The sequence below is a fragment of the Cyanistes caeruleus genome, chromosome 2, assembly GCF_971803275.1.
Source record: "Cyanistes caeruleus chromosome 2, bCyaCae1.hap1.1, whole genome shotgun sequence".
In the NCBI taxonomy this organism is placed as follows: domain Eukaryota; kingdom Metazoa; phylum Chordata; class Aves; order Passeriformes; family Paridae; genus Cyanistes; species Cyanistes caeruleus.
The window spans coordinates 23446303-23459437 of record NC_141702.1 but is presented as its reverse complement, the minus strand read 5'-3'; the positions used below and the strand labels follow the sequence as shown (position 1 = coordinate 23459437).

At 41.2% G+C, this 13135-nt stretch overlaps 1 protein-coding gene across 1 annotated transcript in view; it reads right to left on the bottom strand.

Annotated features, from left to right (window-relative positions):
* The window catches only part of AGPAT5 (1-acylglycerol-3-phosphate O-acyltransferase 5), a 55868-nt gene extending 43613 nt beyond the window's left edge, over nt 1–12255 (bottom strand). The window contains exon 1 of the mRNA XM_086876035.1: nt 11750–12255. Coding sequence (XP_086732161.1) covers nt 11750–11968 — 219 coding nt within the window. The 5' untranslated portion in view covers nt 11969–12255. The remainder of the gene's footprint in view (nt 1–11749) is intronic.
* Nucleotides 12256–13135: the final 880 nt, after the last annotated feature.

Genomic DNA, 13135 nt, shown 5'->3' with positions numbered 1-13135 from the left:
ATCCTCGAGTCCACCTCTTAAGTGAATGCCCATAATGGGGACAAACCCATGACTTTGGTGCTCCTAGCACTGTGCTCTAAGGCACCATTTGAGGGACTCACCAGGGACAGCAGTGCAGAAACTGGAGTCCATTGCACCCATCTGTATTCAAGCCCCTTTGGAAGCAACCTGAAGACATCAGAGTGGCTTAAAGGCTCCCAGCCCTCCTCAGAGGAGCAGTGGGTAGGGGGCAGGGGTGGTCTTGCCCCTTCTGTAGCCACTGTTGGGGAAGGAGCACAGGACATGCAGGACATGCTTGGGAGGCAATTTGAATTTCACCATAGTGTTTCATGTATTCCATGCATGGCTCTCCAGACACTACAGTATACATATATTCTACCTATCAGCTTAATGAGCTGGTAAGTGCCGTGTCAGCCACAATGAAGCAAGTGAGGAACCTGCTCATTTTGAATAGAATATGCTGTTCAAAAAAAAAAGGCACAATGAAGTCAAGCAAAGAAAACAAGTCAAAAGGAAGAGCAACATGGCAAGCTTAAGTAAGCAGAGATTTGAGAAAATGTTTAAAATGCAAATTTACAGTTTAACACTGCAAACATGACTTGTGTACATAACACTGAAATGCGTGCTTTTAGCCACGTTGTGGTTGTTTCACAGCCCAGTTCACAGTAATGGATAATATAGTTAGTGTTAATGTGTGCATTTCACATCTGTTTACACAGCAGCACTGTCAAACTCAATACAGGGAGGTCTCAAATAAAGGCAACTGGATGCTATTAGCTTCCCTCTGTGGGAAGGCTGGTACCCAGCTCCCATGGATGCCACACACCAAGCTGTTTACAGGCTCAGCAACCACAAGACACACCTCAGGGTTTCCTGTCCAGGTGAAGCTTTGATGAATAAGCAGGAAGTCACAAGTAGCTCTGCTGGGAGAATGTACTAATTCTGTGATAGGCTGATCTCAGCATGCAAATGGGAGCTCCTGGGTGATATGGTGACACCTGTTTCAGCTTCCCTACCAAACTGCTTTTTCCAGTATAACACATTCAACTATGGCTGTGCTAATGTGGTAGGTCACGTAGCACTATGGAACAGTCCTGCATGGCAGCCACACCCAAATAACCCATAATTTGCACAGGTTTTCACTGAAACAAGGTGGACACTCTTCGAGTTAAGAATTTTATTTCTTGCTTATGAAATCTTTACATACCAAAGAAAATTAAATTGATAATTTAATCACATCCTAGCAATATCAGTTTAGTAAACACTGCCATGGCAAAAATAATTATAGGTAAAAGTAATCATACTATCAGAAGACCTGCTTGCAGATCAGCTGGTGATCACATCAAACTCCTAGAGAAGAGATTATCTTAATATTGTAATTGGATGTGGCTGATAATGGGAGCAGTTAGAAGCTGATCTGCAAGCAGGTCTTCTGACAGTGTGACTTCTGCTTCAGCAGCATTAAGGCAACACAACTGGTTCGCTGGTAAAAACTTGGGCCATCTCATCTGATGCTTATCAGCCTACCAGCACACTCAGTCTCGGCTCCTCACACTTCTTAACCCTCTTCCCTTCTCTGTTTAAAGAAACCAGGAAGAATACTTAAAAAACCATTGAAGAATAATGTTTCATCTTTGCCATTACTTCAACAAAACTTATGTTCACTGGAGTACTTTGTGAAAGCAGAGCACTGTGATCAGGAAAAATATCAGTTTCAAGCACAGGCAGTAGCAACTGGAAAGAGGGATAAAAGCAGGATAACAGAGGGAGAACATTCCTTCCCTCTTCTGGAGAATGAGTCAAGGCATCAACACTTAAATAGGACCACACAGACTTCCTACTCAGGTGCACTCTCCTCACAAAATGCACCGCTCTCCACCATTTCTTCACTATTAACAACTGGGACTGTGTGCTCTTTGGGACAAGAGCACCTCTTGTTAGCTGGGCACTACTACAACAGGTCTACTAAAATAAATAGTATCCTAGGACATATTTCTCACGTGTTTGTTACAAACTCTAGATACAATTTTCTGGTGAAAGGGTGGAGCTTGCATAACAAACCACCAAAACAATTACCACGTAGCTAGCAGTTTCTGGAGTCAACATGTACACTGTGCAAGCTGACCTGTGCAGCACTGCTGCAGTCATCTTCAGCAAAGTTCTTTAAATTCTCTTAGATTAAAAACCTGCCTCATGTCACAAGTGCTTTGAACTTCCAGAGAAAACACCTCAGACCATAGAATCTATTTACCCTGTTTGACTAGAAGCAGGCTCAAGACAGGATACAGACAGGGAATCTGTACTTGGGGCTGACAAAAACAGGTTTTCAGATGTCTTACTTATAAGAATTTTAAATGCTTATTTTTCTTCACAGAAGACAAAGAAGCACTTTTATTCACATTTACTAGATACAGGTTTCACTTCTCTACAGCATAAGGAATATGAATAGAACAGAAGAGGAAAGACAGTGATGTTATTAATTGTACTTTCTCTAGATCTGAAAAAAAAAAGTTCATAAGTTTTCTAAAAATACCTTTAGCACATGTAGCTTTAAGGTAACAATGATACTATCACCACATGTCATAACCTCTTTAGGGACTATCTGCTCAACACAGATTTACACAAGTCTGAAGTCTGCTGCTCAGACAGCTCTTGCAACCTCAGCAGCAAACCACAAAATCACACAGCAATCTGTTTTATTGAAGCAGAGTTCACTCAAACATTCTTCAACTATGTCTTTACTGGGGCTCAGTGAAAAAAACCAACTATTGCTAAGAGATTAAGCTCTAGAGAATACTGAAAAGATTCCTATATATAATGTAATTAATTTTTTTAAATTTTAATTTTGACTTGATTCAACCAGAGAGCACAGAACTTTAGAAAGTACACTTACTGGAATTTGATTTCTTTTGTAAGAAAACTATATTAGGAACCTATTTAGATTAAGTAGGACTAAATGATACCATCAAATGTTAAATATGAAGTCTGTACATTCTTACTTTCATACTAGTTTTTAACCTTATGGTCTAAATTGACAAACTTTCATGAGTGGCTATTCTTCATTCCATGTACTAGATACATGTATAGAAGTAAACTAGATACATGTATAGAAGTAATTTTGTTCTGATGTTGACTGTAAAAGCTTTACAGTTTCTGAGCTGAATTAAAGATAACTGTCCCCTGTACTCCTTAGCTCTCTGATAAATCTGATAAAAATTTTTAACAAAATTTTAAAAATGACATCTGTATATCTTAAATGTTCCAGTCTTAATAACATGAAAAAAACCCAAGATTTATCATATTTTTCATTTTAAGATTCTGACATCTAAAGTCTGGAAAAATCCTATTTTCAGGGCCCAAATAATTTGCAGGTCTTTCTCCACATTACTTGCTTTTGATTACAGTGCAGTTCAATGGCATGAACGTACCAGTACAATCAGTGACCACCTGGGAAAAATCAAAATTAGCGCATTTAAGTTTCATCATAAATCACCAGTAATTAATTTTTTTTAATAATAACTGCATGTACTTCAGACATATGTGAAAGGTGATTATTTATATGATGAAATTTCAATGGGAGTGTTTTTCTGAACATTTGGCATCTGAGTCTTACTTAAAACCTAAACATGTCTTCTGCTACAAGTGTGGAAGTAAGTATTCTACCTGTTGCGATAGAAGGAAGTCTCCTTTATAAGCCTTTTGCATCTCTGGAGACTTCTTCATGCACATTTTTTTAATTTCCTTAAAAGAAGGGCAAAAGCATGCACCCACACTTAATGTAACCATTGCTTACTTTATTACCCTTCTGTAGTGCAGAATATGTAATGTTCATATAAGCTCCCTCTGGAAATACCCTTTGCCCACCACACATGAGCAGGAAACCTTGTGGCAGTTTGCAGTGTTTCCTCCAGCCAGAGCTCTTTGTAATAGCAACTTTGATTTTAAATGCCCTGGACTCCACGGAGGAGTTGTTTGCATCTTTATTTGTAATATTGTTACAAGTCTTTGTATCAAGTATAGACTGAAAGCTGCTGTGAATCTATCAGTGAGTTGACGTGAATGAGGATGGTTATGAAACACCTCTAGTCTCTGCTTGTGATCGTGGAATAGGATTTTTGAAAGCTTCTCCAAACACCGTCAGTAAGTATTTACAATTTTAGCACTCTGGACTTTTACAGTGAGGCAAAGGAATCACAACACAGCATAAGAACATGTAGGGAGGTATCTGCAACAATTCTGGCCCCAGAATTGAACACAGTAAACTGATCAGCCTCAGAAATGACCACATTAAAATCCCTCTCATCTGCTCACCACCACAGCATGTGAACGAGCCAGCTCACCTGCAGCTTGCTCGTAACTATGCACTGTTTGCTTACTCAAAAAGAAACATGCATGCCCTCAGATTCGCAAGTGCCCTCCCTTAGAAAATGGAAGAAAATAAGCCTTTGAGTCAATACCTAAATTCACCAGATAAAATTATTTCAACTACCACAATACAGTTCAAAGCAATCCAAACTAATATTTTTTTTGTATCTAGTCATACACTAAAATATAAAATTGACCAAATCATGTATAGTTTATCTTATGTTTAAAAATCAAACTAGCATAAATGCTATTTCCTACTCCTACAGAGGACCTAGTTGTAACAGAGAAGATGACAAGTAGTATGTGACAGAAATGAAATGAACAAAAGAAAATAATTTCCCTGATTTTATATACCAAATCCCTTCATAGGATAAATTCAAACTGACAGAAGATAGATTAAAGAGTATTTTTCCCCTGAGAAGATGTGCTTCCTCATAATTGTAATGTCAAAATCCCTGACATCTGAGCCTACTTTATCTAACACAACTAAAACTGAGAAAAAAAGGATATCCCACCTGCAAACCTAAGGCAAAAAGTTTGAAATAACTGCACTCAAATGTTTAACTATGAACAGAATCTTCTCTTCACAAGAACAGTGTCTCATGGTAGGTTACCAGGAGAAAAAACATCTAAATTAACAATCATCCTTACATAAAGTATCTGGACATATTATGTAAGCAGAAGAAAAGGGCAGAAAAGAGCAGTGTAAAACTCCATGGCCCAGCATCTACCGGAGCACTGTAAAACACACAAAAAAGTAAAGTGTATAGAACTCATGCAGGTTAAAAAAAAAGGTATTTACACAACTTTTATTTTCAAATGTAACAAATTATGCCAAGTCAGGACAAATTGTATTGAAAAATCCATATACGAAAAATCTTAAGTTAGTAAAATAAAGTATATTTAAATAGAAAAATTTAAAATCAAACCCTGAGATTGCAAAACTTACTGGTCAAACACTTCGAATCAGAATTTGTAAGAGCATTCAAACATGCCCTTTGACTCCTTAGCTTTTCCTACCTGACACATACTTTCTAATATTTTCATAAGTACATGCAGCTAACATAAAAATGTAAACACACACTTTTAAAATTGTGGACTGCAGAAGATAAGGCTGATATAAAATCCAGATTCAGTTGTGACTTGCCATATAGAAAATATGTGATAGGCAAATCTCCACACAAAGCTGCTAATTTATGAACCCAAACAGCAGTTTTGGCTCAGGTACCTGATACTTGATTTCTAAAAATGCTAACAAGACCTCAGTTTTAAATTTATTTTATTTTTCATATATCAGGTAGTAAGTGGAGTATGATCAGGACCAGCACTGAACATGGAACCTCTCCATACTAAATTCTTTCTAGATTGCTCCAAAGCCAGATCTGCAGTAGACTGGAACTCTAGATATTGTTATATTGGTATACTGTGGAACAAGAGTCCTGAAGGACATTACTTTCACCTTCATATCTGCAGTCAAAGGCACAGAATAAAAATTAAGATATATGCAAACATCTGGTTTGCAATATCTAAACCAGAAAGAGCACAAAGTTAACATACCTAATCTATCTATTTTTGCTGCCTCATACCACAGTCAAATGTAAGAGTCTAATATTAAGCATATATTTCAATTTGAAAGCTGCATCCCTCAGGCTTAGCAGGTATCACTTAATTTCTGTTCTAATAACACAAAGAACTTAACTGTATACTACAAAAAACATATATGCCTGGAGACAGCTGTACACTGAAATCTCTAATGAAATGAAGCAGGGTAAATCCTCTTAATGGAGCCAGAAAAATTTCATCACAGTTGAAATATTTAATTGGGGTTCTTTCAAGAGTTTACCACACAAATGTGATATACTGCACTACCTTCTCCTAGTTTCTGTTCACTCTTCGCACTGCACCAGTCCCCAAATTTCTATCACTCCCCCAAGACCATTACTTCATTATTTCTACCATCACAATTAAATTACAAGTATGATTGTTTTAACCTCTCAACACGCCTCACAACAGCTAACAAGGTTTCACAAATCAGCAATGTAAGCAGGTACTGAGTTACTGGCACAAGTAAAAGAACAAGGAAAGCTCAAGCCCTTGGAGGCTGCTCAGCTCCAACCTGAGCTTAGAGGTTTGCCTTGATGGCAGCCCTGCACCTTCCTGCTCAGCTCCCACACCATTCCAGAATCTTCCTCTCCTTAGCTGCCACACAGGGAGGAGGGCTCAGGAAACTCAAGGGTAGGTTCATAGACCCAAGGCTCGTGCCAAAATGCAACTGCCAGCACTTTCCTTCCAAACACAACTGAAGAAGGGTGAAAAGTTATGTTTCCTTTGGACCTTCTGGTTATGTCATTTACCTGAGGAATGGGTCCTCAACTAAAGAGAAAAACCCTGTCACTCACATCTACTGACAGGGAGCAGTCAGAAGCCAAACCTTCACCCTGCCATGATGAAGCCTGGTTATGATGCCTCCCTCCCTCGGTGTGGAGAGGGAAGAACCAGGTTCCTAAGAGATGATAACCTCACCAACAGCACCAGAAGCACCTTCTTGCATGCTGCAACTTGGCTGTCCAACTTGGGCTGCCTCTTGCCTTCCCACCTCCACCTTGGGCCCTCAAGAATTACCTGTTGGACAGCTGAGCAGCTTCAAAAGGAAAAGCAAGAAGTGAAGATAATCTTGTCTGGGAAGATTGCTGTCCTGGGAACAGAGATGGGCACAGACACTTTTACTGCAAATTGGTCAACAGCTCCAAGACTAAGCATACATCCCAATCTCAGACACCAAGTTCTCCTCACATTTCCTAGAAAGCCAAGATATGAAAAAAAAATCCAGGCTCTACTCCACTGGAAAGTATTGTCATGAGTTAAGCAGCACATCTGCTCCACAAAGTTTTAGTTTGCTTTAAATCTAAATAGTTTTCAACCTTATTGAAACACAGCAAGTCCAAACTTCAACATCAATCCAGGAAGCACACTGCGCTGTTTAACAAGCATCTCTTGTATTTTATGAAATAATTGTTTAGCTCTACTAAAGAACACCAAGGTATTATTTGATTCTTATACCCTTTCCAGAGTCCAGTAAAGACAACAAAACCCAGAATTTCATAATGTCTTTAATAAAAACACAGCTTCCAAAAAATTCTATTCATCAAAAAGTGGGAGTAGGGAGCACAACTAACACAAGTACTGAACAAAATCCACGTGCATTAATTCAATTATGGATTTCATTCAATTGTCAAAACCTTTCAGATGAAAATGATCCTTTAGGAAGCAGTCTGAGTGATGATTTCGTTATTATTTCTTCACCAGCATTCAATACAAAACTTCACACACAATTAGAACAAAAAAGCTGAAGAACATTTAGTCCTCATTTCATCTGAAACATGTGCACAAACACAATAGGCATTAATTTCATCACCCTGACAGCAACTGGGATAAGATGCTCAGGGTCAGAGAGAGATGAGAGCATTCATCATATTGAATTACTAGACCTTTCAGCCCTTCAACCCTTCTAACCACATGCATATTTGCAGCCATCCTGGTTTTCACATTCTATGGTATGACTCAACTATATATAGTCTGTTTGAAATGGAAGAGACCAGACTTCCCTGACACAGTAAAGAGAAAAGCAGTAACACAACCACAGTTCATCAGCTGCTTGATAATTCAGAAACCTGGGGCCAAATCAACTATTAGCACCCGCATGTGCAAGTTCTTTGAAGCACATGAATTGCACCTGCTTTTACCAGGGACTGCTTTAGCTCATCACTGATAAAATGAACATCCTTTGCTCTCTGAGACTCTCTGTACATAGAATTCTTCTCACTTTATATGATGTTCAAGCACCTTGTACATATTCCTCCTAGAAAACACTACTGTAGGGCACCTGCATCTAACGGCAGGACAGGTGCAAAGCAACACAGGGCCAGAGCAGGGACGTTTTCTCTGTGCCACTTTCCAATACCACATCTACACATCTTCATTACTCTGAGTATACAATCCTAGAAATTACTGAGGAGCACTGTCTCAATGCCACAGATTAATTAATTTCATATATTTATAGCTTCTTAATAGAATTCATGGATGCCTGCTAAACTGTAATTGCAGTGACAAATTTACACAGCATTATAGGATTTCACTTTATAGTCACACTGGCTTTGTCAAGTTTACCTCACAGCACTGGGATGCTGTCACTGTTTTCTGTACTCTCAATACTGGTTCTTCAGTCTTCTACTGCCAACTCTTGCATGACAGTCAGCAAAAAGGACTATTTTTGTCAATTCATTAATGAATTCTAATATTATTGGAAAACCTAAACTGATGCCAAGTTAGCTTGAGTTCTCTTAGGCTTTGTAAAACAAAATTGTTTCAGTGGAAAAAACCAGTCTGACCCAAAATTTAAAAAGAGAAGGTATTTACAAGTAAATACTTTTTACTTACCAAATAAAAAGCTTTTACTCTTACTTCATGAGCCACTCTCTAGGACCTAAAATATCCAGAGCTCACAGCAATTATAGCTCTGCAATCATATCTCAAGTCAAATGCTTAAGAGAAAGGGAAAGACTAGTGTTTAAAGATTTTCTATCATGCAGATCAGGTTATCACCTTACTTAGTTACATTACAAAACAGAGGAGCTTGCTACAAAGATAAAAAGCCTTCCTAGCATGAATTACAGTTGTTGTTTCTAAAGAACTGGCTAAGAACATCCAAGTCAAGAAGACCAAACAAAAGAAGAAAAATACACTTGTGCATGCAGTCGTGAGGGGGAGACAGATTTAGATACTTATTGGATTAAGAGCAAATGACAGAGAGAAACATCACCTCTTGACAGATAAAAAAATAGAAAATAAGTATCAAAATACACTAGTATTTAGTCAAAAAGACAGTTATGGTCATAACTCTATTAATACCCACTCACATTACTGGGAATTTTGACAAATTATTTTAGAATCAGACACCTTAAATACCAACAATTGGTTCAGAGTGTTCTTGTATTGAAAAACCACAAATTCCTTAATGTAAAACCAAAGAAAGCTACACAGTACTTAATATTAAGACATTTTAAATATAGTAAGACAGCAACAGTGCTAACAAAAAGTCACTTAAGCATCTGTAGAATCCTAACAACTTGAGTGAGACTACAACAAAAAGTTCCAGTACTCTGATGGATAAGGTTGCTGTCTCCTATTTACCCAATTACAAAAATAAATATTCCAACACATGTCAATCGATTGAATAAATGAATAGTCCTGTAAGAGATGGAGAATTCCTCCCTCCCATGACTCTTATGGTGCCTTAATGCTGGTAGAGCCCTACAGCTGCCTTTATGAAGCTACTATTTTTGCTGGTTTATTGGAACTAAGTTAAGTGATGCTACACTTCTGCACCTAGTTACAAGCCTTAAGACAGCCCATCCACAGTAGCTCTCAGGTTACCATCCCAATCTCACACACTCAGGCACATGGTTAACTTTCCACTGTGAGTTTCAAGTTAAAACACGTACAGCATTCACAAGAGTAGGTCTCAAAGGACACCCTGTTTCTCTCCTTTAAACAACTGGGGACTATCTTCCAGTAAAAGGAAACACAGATTTTAAGAGTTACAGCTCTTATATCTCTGCACATGTATTGTATTTTTCAAGCTTTTATTTACCTTCCAGTCACGGTTACTATTTTATTTTATTTTATCTTATGACATATGCCTCCTCTTCCACCATTTCTTATCATTAGTTGTTGCTCACTGTGCCAAAGCTATTTCAATAACATCCTAATCGATCTCCTGTTAGTGCCCTATAATTGATCATCACCATTTTTGTGTATGAAGTTTATCAATGCAATGAAAGAGAGGTCAGCAGATGATGGCTGCCTTGTTGTTTCTTTTGGTTACCATTTTCCTTTCTTTAATGTCACAGGCATTTTTTGGATAAAAGTTATTTTTAAAAATTCTAAATGTTTGCTACTGTCTGCACACCAGTTGTAGGCAGCTTGAACAGCTTGTCCATTGCAATCTATATATTCATTTTTGACTCTCATTCTTGGAATAGATAAGTTAAACTTCTATGCCACTGCTTTCAGCAATTAATGACCAAGGTCTGTTACTACACATCAAGCTCTCTGCACTAGAAACACTACATAAAACAGAAGGCATTAAAACTGTAAATACCTGTGAACTACCTTTCCTTCTTCCTTTTTTTTTTTTTTTTAATACATCAAACACAACATAAGTTAGTCTATTTGGACAAGAGGTAAAGTGAAGAAGTTGCATAAATTACAAGCCGAATCAAAAACTACCACTGAAAGATCTTGCTTCAGTTTCGTATCTGTTCTATTTACTCTGATATCTAACTATGCAACTCTTGTACATTTAGCTGGTTTTGTGGGTTTCCCAAGAGTCAGTACGAAAGAAAGGCCTACAACTGCACTTAGGAGTGGAAACTAGGGGAGAGCCTGATTCTGAAATAAGTGCTTCATTAGAAAGTGGAAAAAGGCCTTAGCTGTAAATATGAGAAGATCTTATTTGTATGACCTCTGTCATCTGTCAAAATGTATTGGTATTCTTTGCTCTCAGGCTGACCTAAAGCTAACACTCACTTCAAACAGCCTTCTGTATATTCAAAAAATTTTGAAGGTCATGTTTAGGCACAGAAAGCATCTGTCATTTATTATTTTTACATGCAAAATTAAAAGTGTCCTTGCCTACTTTCCAAATTACAGACAAATATATAACCTCTCAAGCACTGAACACTTTGTGAGGTATTATCACCTGAATGCAAATACCCTTCTGATCATACAGGAGAGGCCTCCAATTCCAACTTATTAAGATGAAACCGAGATACTGAATAATCATAATCCATGGTTGATCCAAAACTTAAAGGCCAAAGAGTGACATGAGGCAGACTGCACGAAAACTTAAAATCTGTAATAATTGAGAGATTAAATAATCTATTTATTAAAAACTTGTACGTGTATTATGTACAATTATAGCTGATATTAGCATTCTCATCTGCTGCCAATTTAATACTACAGATGTGCAGCACAGGCCACAGGGGTTCAAAGTGTGCAAAGGCGGCTGCCATTCAAGTGCTGACAGAGCACGACCGGTGTCGCATCTCTTCCGTTTCCCCGACCTGCAAAACGAACACAACACCAAGACTCCGTGAAAAGCATCACCAGAGGAGCAGCGGCGGCTGCGGAACGAGGCGGATCCTCTGCGGTGCCGGGCACAGGCCACGGCCGCACCTGCCCGCGGGCCCCGCGGCGGGCGAGCCCGGAGCCGGCACCACCGCCGGCCGCTCCCCGGCCCGCCGGAGCCCCCCTGCCCTGCCCTGCCCTGCCCTGCCCTGCCCTGCCCTGCCCTGCCCGGCCCGGCCCGGCCCGGCCGGCTCACCTGCACGCCCGTGTAGTTCTCGAAGAAGAAGAGCACCATGCTCTGGTAGATGGTGTACAGCCGGTCATCCACCTCGCGGTAGAAGCGGGAGGGCAGCACGGCGGAGAGCAAGCGCCAGGCGCCCCAGGCCAGCATGTAGGTGGGCGCCGTGCCCATCATGACGGCGGCGGGCAGCACGTAGCGCATGGAGTAGGTGTGCAGCACCAGCGACAGCAGCATCTTCCCGCTGCCCCCGGCCTCACCGGGACACCCACATGGGCGGCGCGCTCACACACAGCCCCGCAGCCCCGCCGCCCGCATCGCCCGCCGCGCCGGGCACTCCCGCCAGGCGGCCGCCAAGCAGCAGCGGCGGCTCCGATCGCGGCCGGGAGGGACGGGGAGAGAGAGAGCGGCGGGAGAGGGCACCGGCTCACGGCTCCTCCAGCGCCGCCACCGCCACCATCTTGCCCGGCGGAGGCGGAGCCGCGCCGCAGGAAGGCGGCCCCGGGCCCGCGGCGCTTCCGGGCGGGCGGGAGGGGCCGGCCTGGCGGCGGGCCGGGCCCGGGCCCGGTCCCGCGAGCAGCCCGGCCTGTGGTACCGGCACTGCCCGCGTCCCCGGCACTGTCCCGGGCCCATCCCCTGTCCCGGCCCCATTCCCGGCCCTATCCCCATCCCTGCCCAGCCAGAAGCGGGTGCAATGGGGGCTGGGCTGCTCGGCCCCGTACGAAACGAGGCACACGCATTTATAACTGATGAGCTTATTTTTTATTAATTGCATCCTAGCATAGGTTATAAGAAAATGTACTCCTTTTTCCTGGCCGTCGCCCGCCCCTTCGCCACCCCCGCGCTTTCGGCCTGTGAGTCCAAAGTGGAGCACTAAAAAAACCGCAGCTCTCCCTTTGCCAGCTCCAGGCACAGCGATGCTCAGGGTTTAGGAGGCATTTCACGTGCCCAGCTTGCGCTTGGACGCCTTCTTGCACAAGCAGGCAGAGCCTGCCTCTCCTCCTCTCTTCTCTGCCCCCAGCCTCTGCCCCCCAGTAACCTGGCGGCAGCAGAAGCCAGCGGCACCATCTGCCTTTCAAGAAAATGCGAGAGGTCTTGCAGAAAACAGTCTAATGACCTTCCCAGGAGAAATTCCTTATTAAGCTCTAGGCTGTAGTGAAGTATCTATTCCTTGTCTTTAAAAAATGAGTTCTATCCTGAATCTTGTGGAAGTCTCATTCTTTTGAAAGAAGTGGATGTGCAATACCTTCTGCTAAGACCCGTTTCCTTTGCCAAGTTTTAACTGGGACAAGCTTTGTCCTTTGCTGTTGTTAACCTTGTGCTAGCTGGTGTTTAGTGATTGTTGAAAATGGCATCCTCCAGTTCAGTAGTCTTAGGTATAAAAAGACATGTCTTTACCAGTTT